Below are 27,331 nucleotides of genomic sequence, written 5' to 3'. Positions count from 1 at the left end.
AGGCGCTTTTTTCGCGGCGCTTCTCCAAAACGTCAAAGCCTGTCAAAGCCTGTCAAAGCCCCCTGGTCTCGAGACAGGGCTCGGTCCCCACGCCCGCCCGTGCTTAGGTTAGTTTGAAGTATAAGGTCACCCCTGTGTCCAGTCCCTCGGGTCCTGAACAGAAACCCACACCCCCTGACCCCGAGAAACCACCCCCACGATTCCAGGCGGCGGGCCGCCCATCCTTGATCCCTGCGTTGTCGCGGCCCGCTTGCTTTTGGGGGGGGGGGGACCGGGCTTTTTTGGGGGTCATCTTTATGGGTTTTCGCTACAGCGAGAAATTTGAGCCAGAAGTGGGAATTAAAAACTGCAGAACAGACAAGCCGCAGCAGCAGTGGCTACTGACGTGCCTAACATTTTGAAAACATTTTTTCTTCTTCCTTGTAGCTATTCATGATGGAAGCAGGATTAGGAGGGTCAAAGATTTGAAGTCGGATGGCGTGTATGTGGTATTACCTCAATGAGTAGTATGTTGCTGTCAATAGCGCCTATATATACAAGATAGCAGGGTATAACAATTTGCAAGTTCGTCAACATCATTGTCGTCAATTACACCGTGATAACCTCTTCAAGCTATGCCGGCCGCGGACGAAATGGCCGCCGGCCCATTGGTTCCTTTCAGAGTGCGAGCCTGGTCTATGGTGCTGACATTCCCGGTTGTGTGAACGGGTCGTATCCTGTAGCGAAGGCACCTCCCCACGTGGAGACCGAGCTCCAATCCATGGCGCCAAAATCCATGTCACTAGGCATGACCCCAGAGTTGAACATGTGCGGATTGATCCCCTCAAAGCCGACACCAGGGAACATCGCACCGCCCATGGACTCCATCCCACCGGCGCCAGGCGCAGACACAATCGGCGGCGAACTCCCTGCGCTATGTATGTTCATATCGGGTTGTTGTTGTTGTTGATGCTGCTGCTGCTGCTGCTGCTGCCGCCCGACGTAGCCACCCTGGCCACTCGATGCACTGACATTGACCCTGCCGCTCGACTCTGGTCCTGAATGTTGTGATGAGGAGGAGGCATCTTTGCTACTCGTGTTCATAGATTTTGTCCGGTCTCGAAGAATCCCAATGATCTTTGGCGGTGGTGATAAGGGTTTACCCATTTGCTTCTTGGCTGCTTCGTATGCATCCCAAGCCTTGAGCATCATTCCACCCATGGCTGTGTGCATCGGGCTCCTCAGATTGTTGACCAATCCTCTTTTGTCATAGTCCTCGAGTATCGCCGCCCACGCTCGCTCGCACATATCGCCACTGGTTATGTACTTCAACTCCCCGACCAGATACATATATGCTGGCAGGGGGAAGTGCATGAATGTAAACCACTTGAAACCCTGGAGGGCCTCATGCCCTTGGATCATGATATCATACTCGACCACGCGCACTCCTTCCTCAAATATAGATTCGCGTAATGCGCGCTCGGAGCCTGCTGGTACGGTTTTGGGGTCCGGATGTTGTTGTAGATGCCCGTGACAGAGGTAGTCGATGATGCGGAGTTTAGAGACAGCTTGCCGGGTCATCAGTAGGGTGAAGAGGTGTAAGGGGACCTTTGGATCGCAGTGCTTCAGGTACTTGTCCTCAATCCAGGCCACATAGCTGTCTAGATCTACGAGCGGTAGGTTGTGATTGGCGGCGTTCGTCACGACGTCGGAGGAATGTGGCGACGCGCTGTACTGGAACTTCGGCTTGCCACCGGTCGCTGAAAGGTTCGGTGCCGGTCGGATGCCCTCAACGTCTACAGCAGCTGTTAATTCAAATCTTGTCAGGCAAAATAGCATCTCGGTGGGTCCGATGTGAGGCGCAGGTCGATCCTTGGCGTGGACGTGTAGGTCTGTATCGTTTATGTTCAGGGGCCACTTGCAATCACCCTTGCTGGATGCCAGGGCAGTGATTGTCGAACCTGTGATCTCGGCGATCCTCTTGTCGAAGACAACCAGCTGCCACCAGAGCCGACGCCTCAGCTCGACTTCAAATGGGGCAAGATGGAACTGCTCCGCGTCTCGGTGAAGCCCCAGCCGTTGGGCAATGCGAACAGCAATGCCTATTAGACAAAACAAAGAGCGTGGGTCCGTGTATTGGCGGACACAGAGCTATTTTCGTTAGACAAGGAAAGCCCCCATTTTTAGGAGTACACATAAGAGAGGGCCACACACCAAATACATTACATATGCCTGTAGGACGACAAGATCGGGGCTCCGCATGAATCCAGCGTTGACCAGGGCCTGCTGGGTACCGTGATGGTATTTGGAGAGGAGTCGATTCTTATCATCGTGAAAGGTCTCTTGCACTTCGTTCTCAGTCATAGATATGACAGCGATGAAATAGATGCTAAACATGAGGGCCTCGAGTGGTTTCGCGATCTTTGCGGGATTGGCAGCTGCCTCGATCAACGAGCCTTGTATAGTAGGTGTATGCGTCACTTTCAATAACGGGTTGACGTTCTCAAGATAGATCTGCCAGAGTTGAAATATTTGTACGCCTGGAGGGTGGAGGTTGGTGACGGATGAAGTTGACCCTCCAATGACGAACGGAAAGCCATCTTGGCCATCAAACATCTTGTCGAACGCATGATGGATCATTGGACCATCGGAGCCATCGTCTGAAGAATCCCTGAACTGGGCATCTTGTGTTCTGAACTGCTGACGGAGAACGTTAACGATTGTTCTGTCAACAGGCGGAGACAATCAAGGACCACATGGCAAGCTGCCATGTTCGGGACCGGCTCACACCACCGGCATTTTTGGCAGGAACATGTTAAAATAGCCCACAAGCTGAAAGATGCCATGATCGAGTGACAGAGCGACGGGGGTAATAGAAAGTAGTGTAAATCGGCCCTGGGGGTCATGGTCCAGAGACAGGGGTTTAAGAATAGGGTTGTCTTGCAGGGACAAGAATCTGAGGTGAGAGATATCAAACATACGTCTTTATAGTGTGGGAACCACTTGGAAAGCGCCCTTTTTGAGGTCTGGTCAGTAAGATAGAGTGACCAAGAGAGATGCGGGCCTTACTTGTCGGCAGAGGCGCCATCCTGTCCTGTCGAGGAAGGAGATGTCTTTAGGCCCTCGATACCGTGCTCGATCTCGTCGACCTCATCGGTGGCTATATCGGAGGCCCTGAGATGCTGGCCAATCGGCTCAAAGTCGACACCATGCTGAGAGAGCAGGGCCTCATACTTCCTCAGGCGGTCGACGAGTTCTCTCTCCTGTGGCTTTTTCTTGCGACGTCGAGGTGGCTGAGGCGGGACGACCTTGCAGTCGACACCAGCCTTGACACAGTTTGCGCAAGGCTTGTTCTTGTCGCAGCGGACTTTACGTTGTTGACAGAGAACGCATGAGTGGCCTCTGGTCAATTTCATGACCGAGGCTTCGGGTACAACATGGCTAGATTGGGGCAAGGGGTAGGAGGGCATGTCAGGGGAAGGGCCCGCCATTGTGCGTCTCCTGTCTTGGACGGCGCAGACGGGGTGGCATGAGCATAGACTGAAGGTTCCGGTCAGCTGAAGCAGAGCCTCGGATCCGAAGGTTGAGCCAGCAGAGGGCCAAGGGCCAAGGGCCAAGGGCCGAACGCAGACGGGGGAGGATATTCTTACAACGGCCGACCAGTGCGCGTGTGTGGCTAGGTAGGTGCGTGTACCTGCACGTTTCGGTCGGGAAGTGGGCAAGGCGTGTCGAGTAGGCGCGCGGATGGCGACTATGTCATGGTGTCGATGGAGTACTCAAGTGTCCGTCGACGGCGAACGACTAAGCGAGCAGGCAAATGCAGGCTTAGCGTTGGGGCAGCAGGCAGTCAGTCAGTCTTGTCTCGGCCTCCTTGCCGGCCACGAGGCACCGTCTTTGTAGCCGATAGAGGGAGATGCCGTGGTGGCGTGCCCGTCACAGTGCAGTGTGCTATATTAACCAATGTGACGGCACGATATCCTGGGTAAGCTCGCGTCGATCGTCGTGGTCGTGTAAGCAACAGGCTCAAGCTGCATCTGAGCACAGAGACGAGACGAGCTTTGACATGGACATGGACGTGAACAAGAGATGGGATGAGACGAGGCGGGCGGCTGGAATGCTGAGGGCGGCAGCGGGCACGTGTCGACGGAGGCGCTCTCCGCTTTGCTTGCTAGGCACTTTAGGCACTTCTGGCACTTCTGGCACTCTGCCAACGCCCTCTCCTTCTGTCCTCGCTTGGTCTGGCTTGGCTTGGCTGTTGGTGACCGTCTTCAGCCTCGCAAGAGATGGGATAAGACGGGGGACTGGAAATGGAAGACCTTTTGCTACCGTTGCACGAGCGGCCAGCAGGATTGGCCCGTTTCTCTTCCCCCTCCTTCTATCTTTGGCTTGCTTGTATGACGGTCGGGGATCTCGGGAATGTACCGCTGAGAGCCGCTGCAGATGGGACTAGACTTGTATATGTTAGTAATCTTGGTGGCTGGTAATGTACCTCTCTATCACTTATCCATATTCGTCGTCCCATATTCTTAGATAAACTCCATTGTACCTCGGGACCGAAGCCCGTCCGCCAGATTAGCTTCGGCGTATCCGCAGGGACTAGTCGACCTCACCGGAGCCGACCTTGGGGAAACTCCAGAAGCACCAGGGTCTGACCACAGGTGCACCTACCTCAACTTGAATATCTACCAGTCACGGCCCTTTGATTGTGCCACCGACATCCATGATGGCTGCTGTGCTAGCATTCTTCTCGCTCAGTCCCCGAAACGCACAGGCTACATTAATAGACTGGCTGGCCCGCTTCCGCAATGGGCCCAGGCGGCGACGGCGTCGAGGTAAGCCGCGGTAAGATGGTCGGGCATGGCATATAGTACTTAAGTGATTCTTCTCTTCAACCGCCGGGTACAGCTCATATCATGCACCGGTGTCTCTGATTACGTCCTAGGGCAGCAGGTCTCTGCCTTTGTCCCTTGCTGCTATTGCTTTTCGACCAGCCAACCTATCAGTCTCCTCGATAGGTTCTCTTCCTCGTCTTCATAAGCCATTGTGTAACTTGTCTCTCACTTTTCCATTGACCACCTGACACCAGCCAATCTATTTGCACACCATACCAGAGGATAGACCTTTTTAAGCCTACAAAATGAATCGTTCAACCACGTCGTTGGCTAGTAGCCATACCCAAGTGGCCTCTTCCTTGAAGCCTCGATGCAATGAGAGTGCTCTTGACCTCGAGAAACGCGAGAAAGACGGTCGAAATCGCCCCCATGTGATGGGAGACCCGGCAGAAAGCTCGTCGGCTCAAAATGAGGCTCCAAAGACCATCTCACAGGGGCCTCCAGTGCCACAAGGTCCTGGTGGCCTGGGCGGCCCGGGTGCTCCAGGTCCCGACACGTTATACAAGCCCAAGACTCTTCGGTTCTGGTTGACGTTGCTGGCCAACTTCCTGGCTCTCTTCCTTGTTGCCCTGGACCGTACCATTGTCGCAACTGCGATCCCTCGAATTACGGACGAATACCACAGCCAGGGTGACATTGGCTGGTATGGCTCCGCGTATATGCTGACGACATCGGCATCTCAACTTCTCTTTGGTCGTTTGTTCAAGTTCTACAACACGAAATGGTATGTTTGACCAAACATGTCGACCTGTCCTGTCCGCTGACGAGCCTCTTTAGGACGTTCTTGACCTCTGTGGTTATCTTCGAGGTTGGTTCAGCTATATGCGGAGCTGCTCCCACCTCCCCCGTCTTTATTTTCGGTCGAGCCGTGGCCGGCTTTGGAAGTGCAGGCATTTTCTCGGGAGCCATGATGATCATGATCCCCATGATCCCCTTGCCTAAGCGACCCATGTTCCAGAGCATGTTTGGAATGGTGTTTGGGATTTCGTCGGTTTTGGGCCCATTACTCGGTGGTGCCTTCACCAGCAGCGCACTTACATGGAGGTGAGCTCGATCCCGCCAGAAAATCCGGCTGGGCATACGCTAAGCTGCCTTTAACAGATGGTGTTTCTATATCAACCTTCCCATCGGAGGTTTCACGCTGTAAGTTCCAACATGTCATACTGCAGTCGAGTTAGCCTTTCTAACGAGCGCAAAAGGATTTTCATGATTTTCTTTTGGAACCCACCAGCCAAGAAGACCGAGCCAGCTCCATTGATGGTTCACATCAAGCGTCTCGACCCCCTGGGTACATTTTTCTGCGTCCCGGCCGTGGTCTGCCTGCTTCTCGCACTCCAGTGGGGTGGCGCGACATACGCCTGGGCCAACTGGCGCATCATCTTGCTCCTTGTTCTCTGTGGCGTCCTAGCACTGGCATTTGCTGCTGTACAGATCATCATGCCCGATACTGCCTCTATCCCACCGAGGGTCATTAAGCAGCGGTCCGTGCTGTTCTCGGTGTGGTTCACGTTCTTCATCGCAGGCTCTATGCTCATGCTGGTATACTACCTCCCACTTTGGTGTAAGTGCTGTCGCCTGGTTTCTTGGTTGTTCGTAGGGTTTGCTGATCAAAGTATAGTCCAAACTGTGGAGCGAGTGAGTGCCTTCAAATCGGGTATCTACACATTGCCACTGGTTCTGTCCCTTTTGGCATCGAGTTTGATCAATGGAGTGGCAACCGCAAAGATAGGGTACTACGTTCCCTCTATGTTGCTGTGTCCATGCATCATGGCTGCTGGCGAAGGTCTGCTGAGCACCCTCACCCGTGGCGCCCCTCAGAGCCACTGGGTCGGCTACCAATTCATGTCTGGTTTCGGCCTCGGCATGGGCATGCAAACGGGTAGCTTGGCCGTGCAGACTGTCCTGCCCATGGCGGACGTGTCGATGGGGATTGCCTGCATATTCTTCTCCCAGCAGCTCGGAGGTGCCATCTTCACGACCGTCGGGCAGGCAATTCTCAGCAACCTGCTCGTCTCGCGACTGGCAGGTGTCTCTGGTATTGACCCGGCTCGGATCGTGGAGAGCGGTGCGACGGAGTTGGCCGATGTGGTACCGGCCAAGGACCTGACCATTGTGCTCGATGCGTACAACCACGCACTGACGAGGATCTTCTTGGCCGCCATGGGCCTTGCTTTCGCTGCACTGCTTTGCGCCTTGGCCGTGGAGTGGAAGAGCATCAAGAAGCCCGGGGCGGGCGCTCCCGTAGAGACAGCGAAGGTTGACCCAGAAAAGTCAAGGACACCAGAAGATGCCGATTTGGCAGTGGCCGGGGAGGGCAGGACGAGCCCGTCGAGCAGCAGCAGGGCTGCTAAATAGTTAGGAATAATGGCTTATGGCATCTAATTATGGCGGTTGGCACATCGTGTATAGATAGATAGACTGAGAATCTGGTAGGATACTATATAGTAGAGTGGATACAGTGGAGGAGGGGTCTACAGGGTATTAATACTTAGTAATTACGGACAACAGTACCCGCAGCAGTATCAACACATGCGCCAACTGGGAAATCAAACATTGTATCAAAGGGCAAGGGAGATGGATATGGTGTCGTGAATTGTATCCAAGTCATTCTGGAATTGTTAGCGTCACGTTTGAAGCTCCTGCATTCCACATATGACATGCAGATGGCATCAGGTTGCCGTATTACCGTCTGGTGAGGGGCACGACCGATATGTAGAGGACATGGTTGATTTTCGCTGCGCCGCCTTTGAAGGAGGGCTCTGATTAGTTGACCCAAGAGGCTGTGCTCCCACAAGCATGATCCGTGCAGGCACCTGTTCCTTCCGACTCCTCCTGCACTTGGGCGCGTTGCGGCTGACGGCAGCAGCAAACATTGAAATTGTTCTCTTCACCTTCTGCCACCGACCTACCGCTTCCCAGATTGACTGGTTCCTTCTTTTCGATCTCTTGCATTTAGGGCGTGGAATTGGGGCTCAGTGTCCCGCTTTTTGCTGATCAGTTGCCATCTCGTCTTGCACCAGCCTGCACCACATAGCACCAGCCTGCACCGCCGACTTGCAGCCTAGGCCGTCGCTCGTTCCGTCTGGTTTTACCCCACGCGTTGCTGACTTCTCTCATCTAATCATTATTTTTCTCGCTGCAACTTGCTTCCTTGATCATACCTATTTTAATGATTTGAATATGATGGCTGACACCGAGGAGCCTCAATTTAATTCCCTGGCCGAGAGGATTGCCGCGCTGAACCAGCAACGCAACTTCACTGCTCCCACCAAGCGGCCACCGCCACCTCCCCCGCCAAACAGGCCACCATCAAAACCCCCCAGCCAGATCAACTCTCCCAGCTTGAACACTGCCTCGCCAACCGAGAACACGACACCGGTGGTTCCAGCAAGGCCCACGAAAAGGGCACCGCCTGCCCTACCACAGAGGAGCAACACCGAACCACAAAATGGGAACTCCCCCCCCCGCAGCCTCGCTCCCCAGCGACGGCCATCTGATCAGATATCACCCGCCCTGCCCCCCAGGAGGCCCTCAACTCAGTCACTTGGCCCACGCCGCAACTCCAACGAGTCTGTGAAGTCTCATTCCTCGAGTATTTCTGCACTGTCCCTGGGCCAGACAACCAACCACTGGCAGAATGACGGCCGCAAGCTGCCGCCTCCTCTGGAAGAGGCCAATCTGCCCCCACTCCCGCCAACGAGACGTGAGAGGGAGGCAGCCATGGCTAAGGAGGCCGAGGACGCCAGGGCAGCAAGCTCGGCAAAGATTGCGAGGCCGCCGCTGCTCCCCAAACGATCGATGCCCGCCCTGCCTCAGGCAAGCAGTACTCCGAGACCGTCCCTGCCGCCTCGGCTCCCCAGCAGGCCGGCCAGGTCGCCCGGCCTCAACGGAGCAGACGCGTCTTCTCCTCCTGCGCAGCCCACCCGTCGTCTGCCCCCGCCTCCTGACAAGTTTATCAGGACGATCCCTGAGGTCAGTGGGGATACGTCGGGAGGGACGCCAGCAGACCCTGTGAACGATGCTCCCCCGCCGGTTCCTATGGCGTCGCGGCCTAGTGCGGCGCAGATTGATGCGTCAGCGGCGAATAGTGCGGCACAGCAGAGGAACTCATGTCTTGTTTGTCGAGACTTTTCGGCGCCGGACAGCGTTGCAGCTCAGTATCCGTCGTCGGTCGTGGATCGTCGTGACCCAGTGGGCTACCTAGCCAGCGTACTGTGCGGACCTTTTCCTTCGCCCACAGACAAGGCTCGTGCAATATTCACCTGGTGTCATCACAATATAGCATATGTCCGTATTCTGATCCAACTGCACTTTGTTCGTTCTTCTAACTTCGGTGTACACATCACTAACAAAGAGTAGGACGTCGAAGGTTTCTTTGGCGGTTGTATCACGAGGGGTACAGCGAGCGATACCATTTTCTCGGGAAGGGCAGTCTGCGAGGGCTATGCCCGTGTCTACGAGGCCATTGCGAAGCGGGCTGGGCTGGAATGTATCGTGGTCGGGGGCCATGGTAAAGGTTATGGCTATTCTCCTCTCAAGCAAGGGGAAAGGCCACCTCCACGCAATGCCACAGGCCACGCTTGGAATGCAGTCAGGATCGACAACGGCTACTGGAAGCTCCTGGATCCCTGCTGGGGAGCAGGGCATCTCTCGGACCAGCGTTATAAAAAGAGTTTCAGTCCACACGAGTTCATAACCAGCAACGAGCAGTTCGGGTAAGATTTTCCATCTTCTTTGCATGATGTCATCCCCTAGCACGTTGGGGTGCCGTTGTACATCTGCAATGGATCGCAATGCATCAGCGGAGATGGCTTGTCAGCTTTTCGCGGGTCCCCAAACCCCTGGCCTCGTGCAGCAGTGCCAGCCCATGTTGCTGCTAAAATGACAGCTGTGATTAACATAGTATGCAGGATGAAGCACTTTCCCGAAAACCCACAACACTTCTTTCGCGATGACGGGCGCACCCCTACTTGGGAGGAGTACTACCTGGGTGGTTCGACAGGTGAACGCACTCAGTGGTTTGGCAACGCTACTGAAGAGGGGATTAACGAGTGGCTGTCGTCGCCGGCGGACAAGAAGATACCCGTCTACAGCGGTGAGGTTGTGAGGTTCCAGTTCGCCAAGGTGTGCGAGCACTGGACGAGCGAGAGACACGGACAAGGAAAGCCGAGACTCCTAATGATCAAAATTCATGGTGTGGATGGGCGGAAAGATGATCTCGTTCCCTGTGATAATGATGGTTTCTGGTGGTGGTGTGACATACCAGCCAGGTGCGTGCTTGCCCCCATCACGAGACCTCTGCCGCCATATACTAATGCTTGAATTTGTAGGGACCTCGGAAGCCCTGGGCAAAGCATCCAGCTCATGTCCCTCTCGAAATTCGGTGATTCGGACGGCAGAGGAGTGACGAAGGCAGAATTCTTGTCAAAGAAGGGCAGGATCGGGATGGGCTGGGATATATTCGCCCAGTGGGATCTGGTCTAAACACTGCAGGGCAATCCGGCCTTGCACGGCTCAATGCATATTTGGACACAGGGCGTGCTTGCACGTTGAGGTCTTGGGGGATGGGGCTCTACAGCACTGACAGCCTTGCCGGTAGGAGAGAATGGAGCGTTGGGGCAGCGGTGCAGGGAGCAACCCTATACCTGGCATACGCTTGACTGGATGGCTACGATGGATCCCGACTGCTTTCATCCCCGGAGCATTGAAGAGCTGGCCGCCGATGAAACCAACCTTCTGCTTGTGTCATACGGCCGTCCATGTTGCCACATCGTGCCTGCCGGTCTGAAATGAATCAGTTGCCTGCTTCTTGTCCTCCTTTTGGAGGTTTCCGCTCTCCGCTGTTGTGGCTCACAGTTGACGGCGCAGGGCTTCCTTGTAGGCAGGTGCACCCAGTCATGTCCCTAGCATGATGAGCTCCTATAGGATAAATCACTGTTGCAAATGCTCCTACCTGATGGTCCTGTGAACATGAACCTTTTTTTAGGAGGAATGGCTGTTGAACAGCCTCCTGTATTGGGCTGCCGCATGATAGATATCCTGCTCAGAAGAGATCAGTACCCCATGAAAAAACCTCCAATCGGAAGGCCTCCTGTATAAACACTTACGACTGAAGCGTGAATTAATTCGAGGTATATTGATTTTGAGAACTTCCGGTGGGGCTAGAGCCTATGGTAGTGTCCTCTGGAGGACTAGTTCTTCTAAAGCAGTTGCGAGATAGCACTACGGGAGGTACTTTCCCTCTGCTTTGAGCAGTAAGCTCCCCATGCCTTGACGTGGACTTGGCAAACCCCTACGACCCCTGTCGGTTCTAGGGTGATTGGCCGCGGGGACCTTCTCCAATCCTGAAGCGCTCGCCCCAGCTTCTCCCCCGCCGTCCTCCTAGCGCCCCGTCGATCTCAGCGGGCAAAAGTGAGTGGGCCGCTTCTTGTTGACTCTCCAAGGTCGAATTCGTCCTTTCACCCACGTTCTGATTCACTCGACAAGCATCTTCACTCCTTCTGTTTGTACGGTTTTCTTTAAATCAATACCTTACAGCTGCTTCACTGCCTCTGCGCCGACCAGGAGTAATTGCATCGTCTGCAGCAGCCCCCTCGAGTTTTTGGCGCGCCGCCGGCCTGCTTCGCATACCTTGCCAAGGTGCCAACCAACCCAGAGACCAAGCTGCCGACAACCGAATCACCTCGTCGCAGCATCAGGCCCGATCTCGCTTCTGACTTCTCAGCAACGCCCACCAGCCTCCTGCGATGGCGTCGGACACTGTCGCCCAGGCTGCCCCGCCTGCTGGCCTCCAATTCACAGACCTGCCTCAGGAATTGCAGAAGGAAATCATCAGTCATGTAAGCGCCCCGCGCCCAGGGTGGGCCCCTCCCCCGTGCCTGATGCGCCAGCTCCATCTGGCCGGCCGTGACGAGGGCATCCAGCTGAACCACAGCCGCAGTGCCATCAACCAGAGCTTATCTGCCTGTCTCTCGTCTCCAAACACTTCAGAGCCCTGGCTGCAGCCGAGCTGTACCGGAATTTCCACATTGTCTTTCCCGATGAGGACGACCCCGCCTTCGATTCGCCAATAGACGGGCTGGCGGGCGGTCTGGAGACATTCGTCACCAGCGATTATGACTATGCGAAACACCTCAGAGACATATCGCTTGATACTCTGAGTGCCGGCGACAAGGCTGAGACGGCGTACAAACCCTACCTGTACAGCGTCAGCTGCGGCAAGTTCCTGAACACTCTTCTCCTCCTGACCTTGCGCAAGGCAAGAGCCCTGGAGACTCTGAGGTAAGGCCGCAGTATCATCGCACGCTCCTTCATGGTCCAAGTTGCACGTGCTGAGTTGCTCTGCCGCAGATGGAACATTCGCGTCGAGCTCAGTCGGCCGGTATACAAGGCGCTCCACAGTATCGATACCCTGTCGCATCTTCACATTCGTCTCCAGGCAGGCCCGTCATTGTACGAGCACCCCCCGCCGTTACCTCTTTCGCCACCCGGTGCGACCCCGAACGCTTCCTCGCATCATCTTCCACTCCTTGATGCACAGCCTCCACCGCCGACTTTTGCTGCGCTTCCGCCCCCACCTCCGCCGTTCTATATCCCTCCGCCTACCTCGTCGCTACCGCCTTTGCAGCCGCCGCCGAAGCCACCTGCTAGGATCAAGCCGTTCAAGAAATCCCCATCGTCCAAGAACCCGCCGACTTTGTCAGGTTTCAAGGAATTGAAGACCCTGTCCGTCCTGGACATTGACGACCTGGACGTGGTTACCGAGCTCAAGACTTGCGTCAGAAACTCTCACGCAACCCTGTCCAAGCTGAAGCTGTCATTCTCGCACAACATGGCCATGCGTGCGCGCAAACCGCCACCGGACATCGACCCCGATGATTCGGATCCCGACGATGAGTTCCAGGTTGTCCCAGTGGTAGCACCACCCCCCGTCCCCCCGTACGACGATCTTAGTGGACCTGCCAGGGCGTTCCGTGCCCAGGAGGAGCGAAAGACTCAAGAGTCGGTTTTGGGTCGAATCTTTGACGTGGAGCCTTATGTGGTTAAGAAGCCAACCAAGAAGCCGCGGGATACGGAGAACGAGCCCGCGAGCGAGGGGAAGTCGACGGACCCTGGCCATCGCTTCATCACTTCTATCAAGGCCGTGTCAGAGAGACTCATGAACGATCTAACCGGGTCTGGCGACTTCGGTGCGGTCCAGCAGGAGATTCTTGACACGATAGAGGCAGCGGCGAGAACCTATGTCGATGAATCGAAAGGCAGGGCAGCCGCTCCCAAGGAGAACGGGGTTAATGGAGAGTCGAGTGCCAGCGGATCTGAAACCAATGGCACGGCCGGGCCAGATGCGTCAAAGGCTGAGGATTCTCAATCGGGCGAAAGCAGTTTATTCGAGCCCAAGACGCCAAAAGGCAAGGAGCTTGAGCAAGACGCCGATCCGGATGACATCAACATTGAAGAGCCGGTGGATGATAGTTTTGTTGAGGAACCTTCGGAAATCGCCACACCTGAGCCTGCTAACGGGACTGAAGTGGCCCCAACCAAGGAATCCACTTCTAATGGCAGTGGAACCAACAACGCCTCGGCAAATGGTGATACTCCTCTAGCTCTGGGCTCGAACGATCCCAACACGACGGCCAGCCTATCAGCCCAGAAGCAGAACTTTAAGACGCTGGCCGAAAAGCTAGAAACGTTCGAAGTTGAGGCTGGAGAACTACACAAGGAGATCCAGGAGCTCCCTACTGCCCCAGGTCATAAATCGGAGATCCGGATGAAGGACGCTAGCTTGCGTATGACCGAGCTCAGCACCAATATCAAAGACATCCAGAGCGAGATGGCCACCGTAGCAGCTGAGATCGAAGACGCGGAAAATCAGAATCCTGCCGCAGCGCTGAGAGGTGGCCATGGCGTTCCGAGCCGCATTACTGAATACGCACGGTCGACCAGAGGACTGAGCCTGCAGACGCTCGGTATCTACCTTATCCCCGTCAAGGCGTCGGTTCTATCGAAAGCCGTAGACCTTCGCGTTCTGAGACGTATCACGCTACTCAACGTCGGCAACCAGGCTCCCATATGGGCTTTGCTCGCCAAAGAGAACAAACAGCAACCGATTGCGCTGCGCAAGATCTTCACAGACAATGTTTCTGTGCCGTTTTTGACGTTCGCCTCCCAGTTGGAGGAGCTCCACGAGCTGTTCATGCTTGAGCGGCCGGACAAGTACAAACCTGAGCCGTTTGCGCCAAAGACAGCCATCTCGATGGATCAAATCAGACGCATGGTGCTAAAGAGGCACATGCCAACATTGAAGCGACTCATGGTCAAGAACCAGCAAGACTCGACGTGGGATGTTGACGACAAGGCTATGTTGCTCATTTGCAGACGTGGCAAGAAACTCGAAGAGCTGGCCGTCAATATGGGGATTCGTGCTATCGTGAGTCCTTTTCCCACGTCTCTTTTGCAGGCAGTGATGACTGACCGTGGTTTCTAGCACACGACTCTGCAGCATATATCCGGCCTCGTGAGCCTGCGTGCCCTGCACATTATCAACCTTCGCAACGACGACACCTGCGTCTGGGTTATGCGCGAAACGAAGCGGTTCGTTATTGACACGCTGTCGCACTACCCGGAACTCAAGCTCGAGTGGCTCGCTATTGACGACGGTGAGCGCGTTGAGCGCATCTTGAGGTTGAAGGAGATATCAAAGGAGATAGTGAAGGGCAAGTCGGCCAAGTCAAAGGGCAAAGAGAAGGCCGTCCCTTTGACGACTTTTCTTAACGGTGACCACTTCCCTGTCCTGACAACGGACAACCTCGACCTGGGTAGCGAGAGCGACGAGGATGACGAGGAGGGGGTCACGACTCTGGACGGCAGGTCAAAACTCGAGACTATCGACAACATTCATTTTTACGATGTCTGGGGTGTACGGATTTTCAAGAGGGAGGTCGTCACCGGGCGGCTGTAAATTTTCGAAGAGGGGTTCGTGGGAAATGGGCGGTTTCGGAGTAGGTGTGGGTAGCCACGCCTACACATCACACGACGTGATGGGATAACAGGGAGACATCCGTTGTGGTGGTGAGCCTCTCTTTTTCTTCTTCTTTTTTGGTACGCGCAGGAAAGGGCGAGACTGGGAGGTGAACACAATTGTGAATAGCCGGCGTCGGGCGCATGACTTCTACCTGCTTTGCTTCTATCCTTATGCCCGCAAGTCTACTATCTGACTTGTTGGCAGATTTGCATATCCAGCAGATGATTTTGAGAGGGGAATTCCAAGCGCGCACACGTAGGGCCAGAATGATGATGCTTGGGCGGCGCACACAAGTGACACTGCGGGTGCATGTTAGGTCCCGAGTCACTCTAGGCAGAGATACTTATAAATGCGATGCATCACCAGCAAGGGTTTTTGACCTGTCTTATGCCTCGCGAGACGATAGTCCGAGCTGTGATGCAGTGACTTGTGCTCACTTACTGGAAATAAGAGAACTACCGGTGGAGATTATGGCACAGCTCCAGCCGGACAGAGAGTGAGTGTGAAGGAGAAGGATTGCCTGCCCCTGGAGCTGACATGTGCGTTCCAGCCACTAGACCTGCAGAGAAGGCATGCAGAGACAGGGAGGCCAAGCATGTGAGGGCATGTCGGGGGCGTGGAACCAGGCTTGGCCCGGAGATTTGAATATGCGCTTGCTCGACCGGATCACTGCCTCCCAGGGAAACCGGAGCCGAGTAAGACTGCAAGTGCGGACAGGGTGAGAGCCCTGTCTATGCCTGCCTTGCCTGCCTACATACCAACGAATGACCCCGGGCTACTACTACTACTACTACTACTACTACTACTACTACTACTACTACTACTACTACTACTACTACTACCATTATTATTACCCATATTACTCTACTACTCCTCCCCGCCGTTCCACCAGAGGCTCACCGAGAAGCTGACGCTGAGGCCCCTGACGTAGTGCCACCACCCGATGGGGATGTAGAGAGTGTCCCCAGGCTCGAGGATGCAGTCGACAAAGGGCACAGCGCGGAACCGCTGCTGCTGCTGGCGAGCCCTGGCGGCCGCCTCCCCCTCGTCGTCACCCTCACCAGCAGCAGGCCCCTGCCCGTTGACGAAACCCCCGCCCCCGCCCCCGTCGCGGTCCCTGTCCCCTGCGATGCCACCGCCGGCGGGGGAGGCCGCCGAGGCGTCGACGCCCATGCCAGGGTCGATATCCCAGCCCTCGAGGACGCCCACGTCCCAGGCGCTCGTGTTGCCCATGTCGACGCCGCCCTCGCGGTCCCGCGCGCACATCACACCGGCGGCGTCGGCAGGCGAGTACAGGCGCACGTATTTCCTCCCGACGACCTGGGCCAGCAGGTTGTGGTAGGGGTCGGTGTGGAGGGGCGTGATGGTGCCTGGGGGCCCGAGCCAGGCGTTGAGGAGCGGGGCGTCGAGCTCTGGTTGGTCTTGGGCGGGGTCGGTCGGGTGGCGGGGCGCGGCCGTGTAGCAGTGGTCCGGGACGAGGACGTCGTTGCGCAGCTGCGGGAGCTGGAGGAAGAGCTGGTGCTGTGCTAGGTAGGCTACTGTGTTTCTTGGCTGTTGTGACGGTTGTGGTGGTGGTTGTGGTGGTTGTGGTGGTGGTTCGGCTGCTGCTGCTGCTGCCTTTGCCGGGCGGCTTGCGATATTGGATGGATAGGAGGGGGGAGCGGGAGGCGCGGGAGGATGATGGACCGGATCTGATCTATCACCTGCCTGCGGCGTGCGTTGCTGTTCGTGGACCGGGCCTGTTGGTACCAGGGCTGCTGGTGGTGGCTGGCACTGAGGAGGAGCCACTGAGGTCGGGTCGATATGATCCCTCAGAAACTCCCCAAAGGTCACTATCTTCTGGCCCCAGCCCTCGTCCACGTAGCTCCTGCCGATCTCCACGGGGACCAGCCTCCGCCCGCCAAAGGTGCGCGACAGCAGGTAATCTGGATTATCCCATGGCCGAGCACCCCTGGCTGGCCAGCCTTCCAACAGGCCCGTCAGGATCAGCGGCTCGGGACCTCGATGCGGGTCTGCACGGTCGAGGTACTGCTGGAATGATGCCATGTCCATCACATCTGCAGAGACGCGGCGTATGGGATTCTTGACCGGTGGTGTAAAAGGCTCAAGCGTGGAGAAGGAAGCCAATGCTCGCCCCGGCGCCGCTGTGCCAGTCGACGGGTCGAGCTTTGACCTCTTCGCCGGCGGTGGCGTGATATCGTCAGAGGCCGTCATGGCGCGCAAGCCATTACCGGCGCTGTTGGCATCGCAGATACTCTCCAAGAGGTCGAAGGCTGTGTCGATCCATTTCCTGCCACGCGCAACACCACCGGCGCCGGCTAGTATCAGTGCCAAGTCCAAGGTCCTGACCATCTCCTGTATTGATTGCTCGGCTGCGTCTCTCGCAGCCTGCCTTGACGGCGCAGTCACATCAGCCCCGCCCCCGGTCGGTTCCCGTAATTGTTGGGACGGGGACAGGAACAGGTAGCCGAACCTGAGTATGCTGGCGTCCGTATACAGCTGCCTCCAGCTGAGAGGGAGGTCTTTGTACAGGTATGCATAGAACTTGGAATATGCAATCGATATGATGTCGTCGAGCCGCTTCAGCACGAGACCGTCGTCAAGGCCTCCGCGTAACTGCCGCATGCCTTGTGCTGACGGGCGCGTGGGAGCATTAGGCCGCCCGTCATGCTGCCCGGCAGACCCGTCCGGGCCGACGGCTACAGGCGACGAGGGAGAAGGGGATAGAGGCATGGCAGCCTCGTATAGAGCAGCTAGTCGTGACGCCTGCCGTGACAGCAGATGCACCAGCGGCTCACCACAGTCGGCCAGGCCGAGCCCAGCAGCGGTCATGACATGGTCGCGATCGTCTCGTGCGGGCCCGTGGCCCATACCACCCACCAGTACCTCCTCGCCGGCAGCAGCAGGGGATCCACCATCCTCCCTCCTCTCCCCTTGCCGGCTGCTGTTGCCCTCGGCGGCCAGTGCTGCTGCTGTTCCCATCCGGAGGATGTGGTCGCACTCCTCGCTGATGCTCGCGGCCGCAGAGGCACAGAGGGCGCGCAACCTCACAGCTGCATGTGCGCCTGCATGTGCATGTGCGCCTGCCATGGCCACGTCGTCCCCTCCCCTCGGGCTCGCAGTGCGGAGACGTGTGTTTGTGTGCAAGTAAGTGCGTGTGTGACGGGGGTAAGAGGCGGGACCGATATCTGCCGAGGGGCCTGGGTGTTGTTACGTGACGGCTTACTGCAGGACTTGTTCCACAATTTTGCTGTGGCCTGCATCACAACCTTGAGAGCTGCCGTGTCGGGTCATGGATAAAAGGGGGGGTAGGCGGGGGCGGTGTGGGTGTGAATGTGGATGTTTGGGGAGACTGTGCCGTGCCCGTCGTCAATGTCAAGTATCTGTACAGACAGTACTGTTGCTTGTCCCGGGCTGCTGCCGTGGGGCCCAGCTTGCTTGCTTGCTCTCTTGTGGGTGTCGAGCTGAAAAAAAGTGGTGTGTCTCAGAAATGCAATGCGGCTTCTTCCCCGGTCGAGCCCAATCGAGCCCGGTCGGGTGTTGGCTGCACGATTCGCAAATGCACTCACTCAATGGGACCCGAAGGAAGGGAAGGTACTTTGTGGTCGAACATGTCGCGCCATGTACGTAGGAGGTGGCTGCTCGAGCTTCGAGAATTATTCCAGTAGCTGAAGGGGCCCCAGTCTTTTATTTTTGCTTCCCCATTTCTTTCAGGGATCAAGCATCCACGCAATAAGGTTGCCGCCCACGGCCCCAGCTCCAAGTTCTGACGGGCATAAGCGAGACGGATAGGAGCGCAAGCGAGGCTCTAGCGGTTCATCATCGTGGAGCAGGTGGGACAACAAGCAGGGATACACCCACACACCACCTTCAAGCCTGCTTGCTGGGAGGGGTCGCCGGCACTCCGAAGACATTTACGAAATATACACAGCTTAATTCTTTGGGGGTATTCCTCTGCCCGAGACCGAGTCTAACCACTCTTTTCTGCTGCCATCTCTACTGACATTGCCCCGACCACTCACACGCAATGGCATCACATCCTCGTGAACCCAGGCCACCCTTGCCGGATGCACTGCTTGGCCAAGCCATAATTCATCGATTACGCCCGCTTAATTTGCCATTTGAAGAAGAATAAAAAAATTCCTTTGCCACCCTGGGTATGTGAAAGTAAACTTTGGGAAACAAAGACAAGGTCATGTGCACGTTCAGGGCCAACTTGGCGAGGGTCACCCATATCGAGTGCTGGTCCCATCATCCTCAGATCCGGGTCACCTTGACCCAGAGCTCTGACTGGATGAAGATTCCAGCACTGAATGAGTTCCACGGTGAAGGGGGGTTGAGCAGTCCGAAATCGTACCGACGTAGAAGCTGTGATCGAAGCGCAGTCAGCATCATGTACCCAAGACAAATAGAGGCAGAGCTGGGCGTCAAAGATACCGGGGCTTCGGCGGCCCGTGGCTGACAATAGCTGATGGGCTATGGGCCAGCTGCCGATCCGGAGACTAAGAACTGGGGACTGAGGACTGGGGACCTCACCTCAACAAAGATCTTGTTCAGCTCCAGCAGGGCGACAGACCTTCCAAGGCACTGCCATTTGCCGTACTTGAATACAAGCTCCCACGTGCTGGTCATCTCCTGGAGCAGCAGCTCGTCCTTGACCTCAAGCCAGCGTTCTGGCCGGAATGTCTCCGCATCGAGGCCATACACACCCTTGTTGTGCTGCACCCCAAAAGCCGACCAACCAATCTCCGTGCCCTCGGGCACAGGGATCCCACGGATGACGTCGCCACCGGGAGGTACGATTGTCGGCATCAAGCCCGTCACGGGCGGGAACACGCGCATCCCCTCCTTGATGACCGCCTGCAGGTACGGGAGGGTACGTGCCTCCTCGTCCGTGATGGGGCTGGAGATTTGACCATTTGCAGCTGCTGTGCGGATCTCGTGTGCGAGCTTCCTGTAGGCCTGGGGCGAACTCATCAGGTAGAGCATGGTCGTCCGGATAGCCGTGGCGGTTGTGTCAGAGCCCGCAATTATGTTGACCAGAGCTTCTCCCTCGGCTTCCTCCCGGCTCAGGCCGTGCTTGAGGAACGACCCGAGCATGTCCTTGCGGTCAATTCCGTTTGGTCCGAGCCGCTCAGCTACCACACGCTTGGCCACGCTGTGTGCGCGAACCAGTCAGCCACGCCCTGCGTCAAGCAAGCTAGTGCAACATGTCGAGTGATCCCCGTCTTGACGTACCCAATGAATTTTCCAAACCCATGAGGGTCCTCCTCTGAAGGCATGAGGCGACGGAGCAGCGGCAGCTGCATCACCCTCGCCAGGATCGGCAGGACGCTGACAATCATCATCACGGGCATGCTAGCCTCAGTTCTAGCGATATACTCGTGAACATCGGCATCTTGGGCGAGGTGGCCGAAGTCTGCACCAAAGGCAATATCGCCGATGATGTCCATGGTCAGGTACTGTGCCTTTCTAGCCAGATCCATAGGGCGGAATATGGCACCCTCGGAAACATAGTCGCGCTCAATGAGACCGATGAACGCCATGATGCCCTTGTCGATTCCGCGCTCCAGTCCCTCGTTCTCCTTCCCGGCATACTGCAGATGGGAAATTCTTAGCGGCTAGTGTCAAAACAGGAATGGGACTGGGTACACAACTGCTTACTCCTGCAGCCATTTTCGCCCGCAGCTCATTGTGCAGGTCATCGTCCCTCTGGGAGATGATGTTGTCACGGGTGGGGTCGAACCGGACGGCGTCGTAGAAATCAGCCTTCTTGTATCTGGAGCGGACGGCCCACATACGCTTCACGACTTCCGGATCGTCCGTCACGAGCGTCTTGGGTCCGACGCGGGCGATGTGGCCTGTACACACAACCGCCAGTCAGCAATGCTCGGAATTTGACCAACAGCATGTCTGTCTCCCTTGCCGCGATGCGCTCGGCCTACACAGATGTCTCAGGCTGGCGCGCAAGGACCATCATCTGCATGTCTCGTTTGGTGTTGACGAGAAAGAGATCCGAGAACTTGGGGGCCTGGGCTGTGGCCAACCAACCACCTCTTACCATGGGTATCGCAGGCCGCCTTCAGAGCCAGATGCATGCTCCCACCAAGGGTGTTACGCAGCATCCACCACTTGCTGAGACCAGCGGACGGTGGCCCAGGAATGTGTTTGAGACGGCGCCATGTGGAGTAGGTCGAGGCCGACAAGAATCCGAGGAGGCCTAGGACAAGGAGAACAGCCAGGCTGGAGAGGGAGAAAGCAGTCGCCATTATTCCCCCAGAATGGGACAAGATAGGGTCGAGCACCGCCATCACTAGGGTAGGCTGGGCTTGAGTCTGGTGCAGAGACCGCTCGGCAAGGCGATGGTACGGTGGGAGAGGTGGGCAAAGGAAACAGATGGGAGGCCAGCAGGAGAGTAGGGTAATCGAGGTTAAGCGAGGATCTGGGAAAGTAGTCTCGAGCAGGGAATCATGCCTCGCTTATCTAGGTTTGTGGCATGTGGTATTGACAGCAAGTGAATGGATCCGACAGTCTGGAGACGAAACGGGAATGGATGGGTTGAATGGGAAGGGGGTGGGTCCCTATTGACCTTGTCCATGAGAGTGACATGGACAAGGGGACGCTAGTGAAGAGGTGAGTGGGAATCTTCGGAGGCTAGTGTCTGCAATGGAAAGACCTGATGGGCGGTTTCCACTGTCACTTCTGGCAATTTCCTGTCCGAAAGACTAAAGTGACAAGCATGTTTGCTCAGGGAGGGCTGCGAGTCCAGCCGCATACAAAATAAGGCGGCCACACTGGAATCACGATCTCGGACGTGTTTGACACGAGCAGAACAAAGGTGGAGAGTGAGCTTATGGTCTTTCCCGCACTGTTTCCTCGCCCCATGATGTTGCGGTGAATCTAACAGAGAGGTGTCATTTCGGGGCTGCGTGCACGGGGAGGGGGGGTATTGTTGAGGTACGGATACTGATATTCGGTCACGTAGGCCGCCCCGGCCAGCATACGAAGCTCATCCTTTCCGCTGTTGAGCCTGGTCAGTTGCAGAGGACGACTAGGAGGTACAAGACGGGCTGGAATACTGCGTAACACGCCACACAACGTGCAGGACAGGGAACACGGTGAGCGAAATGCGTGATATCCCAGCCAACCGGCCAACGCACGGGGCAGACGAGGTAGGGACGCAGAGGTGTTCAAGGATGTTGGGCTGAGAGTGGTGAGATGCCGTGCCAGAGCTGGATCAGCACACTGGCGTCAATGGATGCTACGCAATCTTTTCGGCCTGTCGTTCAAGCCAATAGTCCTAGGGGGCCAGGCCCGCATGCAGGGCCCAATGCGGATCCGATTGAGTGATGACGGACCGAAGACGGCATTTCGGTCTGTGATTGACAAAGATTAGCCTAAGAAAGCGATGGCAACCCCCCGTCTCCGAATATACAGTAGTCTTGGAACAGCAGGAGAGAGGATTCGTTGTGGACTCGCAACTCGGTCGGGGTGCTGCAATGCTGCTGCGGCAGGGAGGTACGCCCCACGCTGAGCCAGCATTTGTCCTGACGATGGCTGGTGGTTGCAAAGCATAGACTCCTCTTCTGCTATCTCGGAAAAACGAGAGTTACCCCCCCCCCAGTTAAATACCCCCTGTTCCTCAATTAAACCAAAACTTCACTAGTAGGGCGGAAACTCCAACATTCTCACTAAAACACCCCCATTAACCTTATTAACACTAACAACAAGTTATCTTTATTACCTAATTAGGTAAAAGTAATACTATATTAATTTTATATAATTAATTTAAGCCTAACTTATAAAGGTATATATAACCTACTTACTTTAATATAAGGTAATATTAGTTTAGCTAACTTTATAAATAATATTATTAAACTAATTTATTAAGTCTAAACTATTTAATACTTACTATATAAAATTTATTTAAAAAGTTAAATTATATAGTTTATTAATAAAAATATTATATTATTTAAATAGTTATATATTTAAAAGCTAACTATTAAGGTAATTAAAGCCTAATAAACTATTTAAAAACACTTATAAATACTTTTAAAAACTACCTAAAATAAAGCTATTATAATAAATTAAGCGGTTTAAAAGGTATAAAAAAATACTATTAAAGTTAATAATAAAGAGGATATATTTAATAATAAGGAAAAAAAGGCTTTAAAAGGTACTAATAATAAAAACCCTTTTATTAATAAAGTAGAGTTTTTAATAAATAATAATAATAATAATATTAAGTATTTTAAAAGTTACCTAATTAACCTTTTAATATAGGTATATTTAAATAAATTAATTTTAATTTTATTTATTAAAATTTATAGCCTAAAACTAATATTATTTTTATTATATAACCTAAAAATAAACTATTATATTAAAAAAGAATAAAGGTTAAAGAATTTAAAGCCTTTTATTAAATTATATTAATTTATTTAAAAATTTAATTAAAAGAAAGTATAAGGATTATTTAAATATAATTATTAAGTTAAAGAATATTTTATTAAAATTAATTAACTTATAAACTAGAAGTTTTTAACTTTATAATTAAAAATTATAAGAAAAATATTAATAAAAGGATTAAAGTATTTAATTATAATAATATTATAAATATACTTTTAAGTTTTAAGGACCCTTTTTTTAATTTTATATAATTATAAGGTTATATTACTAGTATAAGAGTTATAAATATTTATATTATAAAATAATTATTTAATTAAATAACTATTAATTAAAGTTTTTAATTATTACTAGCTATTTAATAGGTAGTTACTTTAAGAAATAGTTTATTAATAGTTAAGTAGATAATAAATATAAATATATTTAATAAAGACTTAAATTTTAAAACTTTTAATTTATATTAATAACTATTAAATAAAAAGTTAAAATAAAAATAAAAATAAACTCTATATAGAGAAGTATAAATAACTAATAAAAATATAATTATATTCTTTAAGTAATTATTATAAAGCTAATTATTATTATTAAAATAAAGAGAATTCTTTATAATAATAATATTTTATTAAATAAAATAGTATATATATTAACTTATTTAATAGAAATTTAAAGAATTAATTTAATATAATTATAATAAATAATATTATAATTAGATATTTATTAAAAGTCCTCTTTAATTATTAGATAGCTTAAATAAAACCTAATAAAAAGAGTTTAATAATAATAAGTTAGCCTTATTTCTTTTAGAAAGAAATAATAAAAATAAAAGTAAAAAAAAGTAATATTAATATAATTATTAATTTATTATTTAATATTAATTTACCTAAAATTAAATATAATTAAATAGCCTTAATAAAGCTATTATTACTATTATTACTACTAGCTTTTTCTTATAAGTTTAATAGGATTTTATTACTACTAATAGTAATAATAATAGTACTTAAAAGTTTATAATAGAAATAAAAACTATTAATTATCCTTTTATTATTATTATTATAAATAAAGGAAAATAAAATAGTTTTATATTAAGAGTTTATTATAAAAGTATTTTAAAAGTACTTTAAAAATTTATTAAAAAAAGCTTAACTTAAATAATTTATAAAAGTTATAAAATATAAAGGGCTTAACCTTTATAGGCTTTATAAAAAGGAGGATATTTAATTTAATAAATATAACCTAAAAGCTATTTTATTAGTTAAAATACTAATTAAGCTATACTTAAAAAGGAAGAAGAATTTTACTAATTTCTTTAATAATAATAATAATAAAAGAACTTACTATTATAATAAAACTATTAAATAGCTATTTAATAAATTATTAAATAAATATTAAAAATATATATTTTATAAAGCCTATAAAAGTTATTTAACTAATTAATTAACTTTATTTAATATTAAACTTTATAATTAGGTTAGCTATTTAATAAAAAGTTAAAAACCTATTAAAGTAGTCCCTTTTATTTAATAAAATAAAGAAGTTATATAATAAGTTTTAAAAACTTTTAAATAAAGGAAGTAATAATTAAGTATATAAAAGATATAGTTAATAATAGAAAGTAATTAAAAAAAAGTTATTTATTTTAAATAAATAAAATAAATTAAATACTTAATATTAAATACCTAATTAATTAAATAGATTTATTTATAGTTAATTTATTTATTTTAACCTTTAATTATTAATTTAATTATTTAATTTATAAATAATATTCTTTTATTTATATAATTTTACTTAATTAAAACTTTATTAATTTTAATTTTTATAACTTTTAATTAGGACTATTATATTTACTTTATTTTATATTTTCTTTTAATATTTATATATAGTAGAAATATTTTTAAATAGCTTTAACCTTAAATTTAATCTTTTAAATATAAAAATAGAAATTAAGTAAAATTTTTATTTAAATTATAATTTAATAATTTATATTAATATTAATAATATAAATAGTACTTTAAATTACTAAAATATATTTTAATAAGATTAAAATTAAGAAAGTATAAAGATAGATACTTATACTTTATACCTTTTATATTTATTACCTTAATTATTTTTACTTTATAATATTAAAAGTATTATTTATTATAAAAATTAACTTTAAGCCTAAATATAGGTTTATTTTTAATAAAATACTTTTCTTTAATTATTAAAAAAACTCTTTTATTATATAACCTTTATATACTATAATAGTAAATAAGCTATTTAATATAATTATAAAAGAATATAAAGTAAACCCCTTACTTAAAAAACTTTTAACCTATAAGATATATTTAATAAATACCTAACCTATTCTTTTATACTATTTTATTTATTAAAATTAAACTTATTAATAAAAATAAATATTTTTATTATATAGCCTAACTAATATATCTATTAAAAATAATAGTTATAAAGCTTTATTATACTAATAGGCTAATATATATATTTATTTATTATTTTATATATAAGCTTTAAAAGTATTATTTATTATTTTTATAATAATATTAATTTATAACTACTTAGTAAGAAAGTATTATATTTTATTAAAATATAAATTTAGCTTATTAAGTAGAAAATCTTTTAACTTTTAGTTTATATAATTTATATATTAATTATACTTTATAATATTATTATAAAAAGTAAACTAATAAACCTTTATAGTTTATTACTTTAATTTAATTATATTTAATAGTAATAATAATAATATATTTAAAGTAATTATATAAATAATAGTAACCCTTTAATAATATTTTTTAATTATAATATAATTAATTCTAAACTTAATTTATAACTATTTATTTAATAAGAATAAATTAAAATATAAATAAAACTTTAACTACTAAAATTTATAGTTTAATAAGTAATAGCTTACTATTATTAGCCTTTCTTTTTCCTTTTTTAAAATATAAATAATATTAAGTATAGTATTCTATTAAAAATATAGGGTTTTCTACCCTACTAGTAAAGTTTTAGTTTAACCAAGAAATAGGGGGCATTTAACCAGGGGGGGGGCAACTCTCATTTTTCCAAGATAGTGGCTACCATATCGCGATATTCCCTGTTAGGATCAGCATCCGTCAGGTCCGGCAACTCAAACCGCGGAGAGCCTGCCCCTCAGCTCCTCTAACCCCGCGCAAGGGCGCTTGTTCACCGTTCACCAGTGAGACGTGTCAAAAATAATGTCCGGAGCACCGCGGGAAGTTGGTCAATGGGGATTCCCACGGGGAAGGTAATGGGATTGGATACGCCTTCGCAGTGGCCAGGTTTTGGTGTGTTGCAACGTGCCGTGCATGGCAAGCTGGTACGACATGCAGGCCGCAGACGGGCTTAGATGGACAACAGCAGGCCAAGAGAAACGCTGCGGGATCCCTGGCTGGGCCTCGCAAACACCAAAACGACTGAGAAGGCCTGGTTTCGGCCCCCAGGGTTCCCGAACCATCAGTTATCTGTTGTGCCTTTTGGACACCACAGAGGCCAATGGCCCGGTATGAAGGTGGGCAAGCAATCAATGACCCGTAGTAGTGCATGAATTTCGCAAAGCGCCATAGGCGGTCCGTCAAGTGGTGATCATGACCAGCCAGCGGGCGATGCACAGAGGAGATTGGTGGTGAGCAACGGCTTGGGTGTGGGCGAATGGGCCGGCGTCGAGGCCAGAGATGACAGACGCATGAGCGTGGCCTGGAGGCAAGGTTGTCCGCAACTAGCGAAAGGTTAATAAAAGGTAGCATGCGGACTAGTCTTGACGTGGTCATCTCAACGGCTTGGTGTGGTGGAAGCAGCCGGGAGAAGCAGTACATAGTAACAGTACAGAGGGAGACATTGACAGGCAACGCCTCGGAGGGGTTAGCCGGGCAATCAAGAGAGGAGCAGGTGCGGCATTAGCCAGCCAGTCTGCGCAGCCGGAGGTGGAAGAAGCCGAGCATCATGTGAAGTTGGAGGTGAGATGGGAGGGGATGGGTGCAAAAGGACGGAGGCCAAGGGAGTAAATGAAATGCAGGAGACG

General features: G+C 50.3%; 6 protein-coding genes across 6 annotated transcripts; 3 read left to right on the top strand and 3 right to left on the bottom strand.

Annotated features, from left to right (window-relative positions):
- Positions 1-463: 463 nt before the first annotated feature.
- KVR01_003909 (uncharacterized protein) lies at positions 464-4,300 on the bottom strand. The gene is made up of 5 exons (XM_044793502.1): positions 3,630-4,300; positions 3,049-3,519; positions 2,961-2,994; positions 2,194-2,679; positions 464-2,130 (listed from the first exon to the last, which is right to left on the bottom strand). The coding sequence occupies exons 2-5, from the start codon at positions 3,468-3,470 to the stop codon at positions 676-678; spliced, it is 2,397 nt and encodes a 798-aa protein (XP_044648924.1). The 5' UTR covers positions 3,471-3,519; positions 3,630-4,300; the 3' UTR covers positions 464-675.
- Positions 4,301-5,116: 816 nt separating this feature from the next.
- On the top strand, positions 5,117-7,226 carry KVR01_003775 (uncharacterized protein; the record flags this gene model as incomplete). Its single annotated transcript, XM_044781808.1, has 5 exons — positions 5,117-5,595; positions 5,649-5,915; positions 5,973-6,014; positions 6,071-6,432; positions 6,490-7,226. 5 exons carry the CDS (start codon positions 5,117-5,119, stop codon positions 7,224-7,226), a joined length of 1,887 nt encoding a protein of 628 aa, XP_044648790.1.
- A 501-nt stretch (positions 7,227-7,727) lies between these two features.
- KVR01_003242 (uncharacterized protein) lies at positions 7,728-10,817 on the top strand. Its single transcript, XM_044789242.1, has 4 exons — positions 7,728-9,158; positions 9,231-9,586; positions 9,782-10,141; positions 10,202-10,817. Exons 1-4 carry the CDS (start codon positions 8,052-8,054, stop codon positions 10,353-10,355), a joined length of 1,977 nt encoding a protein of 658 aa, XP_044648257.1. The 5' UTR covers positions 7,728-8,051; the 3' UTR covers positions 10,356-10,817.
- Positions 10,818-11,152: 335 nt separating this feature from the next.
- Positions 11,153-18,509, top strand: KVR01_002249 (uncharacterized protein). Its single transcript, XM_044794267.1, has 4 exons — positions 11,153-11,710; positions 11,812-12,152; positions 12,222-14,298; positions 14,356-18,509. Exons 1-4 carry the CDS (start codon positions 11,618-11,620, stop codon positions 14,827-14,829), a joined length of 2,985 nt encoding a protein of 994 aa, XP_044647264.1. The 5' UTR covers positions 11,153-11,617; the 3' UTR covers positions 14,830-18,509.
- On the bottom strand, positions 15,760-17,982 carry KVR01_002018 (uncharacterized protein; the record flags this gene model as incomplete). Its single annotated transcript, XM_044781733.1, has 1 exon — positions 15,760-17,982. One exon carries the CDS (start codon positions 17,980-17,982, stop codon positions 15,760-15,762), a length of 2,223 nt encoding a protein of 740 aa, XP_044647033.1.
- Positions 18,510-18,808: 299 nt separating the features above from the next.
- Positions 18,809-21,961, bottom strand: KVR01_003145 (uncharacterized protein). Its single transcript, XM_044794066.1, has 4 exons — positions 20,557-21,961; positions 20,131-20,489; positions 19,429-20,050; positions 18,809-19,260 (listed from the first exon to the last, which is right to left on the bottom strand). The coding sequence occupies exons 1-4, from the start codon at positions 20,689-20,691 to the stop codon at positions 19,150-19,152; spliced, it is 1,227 nt and encodes a 408-aa protein (XP_044648160.1). The 5' UTR covers positions 20,692-21,961; the 3' UTR covers positions 18,809-19,149.
- Between the last annotated feature and the right edge of the window lie 5,370 nt (positions 21,962-27,331).

Source organism: Diaporthe batatas (assembly GCF_019321695.1).
Source record: "Diaporthe batatas strain CRI 302-4 chromosome Unknown Contig00003, whole genome shotgun sequence".
Lineage (NCBI taxonomy): Eukaryota > Fungi > Ascomycota > Sordariomycetes > Diaporthales > Diaporthaceae > Diaporthe > Diaporthe batatas.
This window is presented reverse-complemented; position numbering and strand designations above follow the sequence as displayed.

Bases quoted from the DNA above. Each gene is read 5' to 3' on its own strand.
- KVR01_003909 (XM_044793502.1), bottom strand. From the start codon at position 3,470: ATGGCGGGCCCTTCCCCTGACATGCCCTCCTACCCCTTGCCCCAATCT. The intron at 2,995-3,048 runs GTAAGGCCCGCA...GACCTCAAAAAG, and splicing joins GATGGCGCCTCTGCCGACAA to GGCGCTTTCCAAGTGGTTCC. The intron at 2,680-2,960 runs GTATGTTTGATA...GTTCTCCGTCAG, and splicing joins GGTTCCCACACTATAAAGAC to CAGTTCAGAACACAAGATGC.
- KVR01_003242 (XM_044789242.1), top strand. From the start codon at position 8,052: ATGATGGCTGACACCGAGGAGCCTCAATTTAATTCCCTGGCCGAGAGG. The intron at 9,159-9,230 runs GTCCGTATTCTG...AACAAAGAGTAG, and splicing joins GTCATCACAATATAGCATAT to GACGTCGAAGGTTTCTTTGG. The intron at 10,142-10,201 runs GTGCGTGCTTGC...TTGAATTTGTAG, and splicing joins TGGTGTGACATACCAGCCAG to GGACCTCGGAAGCCCTGGGC.
- KVR01_002249 (XM_044794267.1), top strand. From the start codon at position 11,618: ATGGCGTCGGACACTGTCGCCCAGGCTGCCCCGCCTGCTGGCCTCCAA. The intron at 11,711-11,811 runs GTAAGCGCCCCG...CCACAGCCGCAG, and splicing joins AGAAGGAAATCATCAGTCAT to TGCCATCAACCAGAGCTTAT. The intron at 14,299-14,355 runs GTGAGTCCTTTT...CGTGGTTTCTAG, and splicing joins ATATGGGGATTCGTGCTATC to CACACGACTCTGCAGCATAT.
- KVR01_003145 (XM_044794066.1), bottom strand. From the start codon at position 20,691: ATGTGGGCCGTCCGCTCCAGATACAAGAAGGCTGATTTCTACGACGCC. The intron at 20,051-20,130 runs GTACGTCAAGAC...TCGCGCACACAG, and splicing joins GGGTTTGGAAAATTCATTGG to CGTGGCCAAGCGTGTGGTAG. The intron at 19,261-19,428 runs GTGAGGTCCCCA...CTTCGATCACAG, and splicing joins TGAACAAGATCTTTGTTGAG to CTTCTACGTCGGTACGATTT.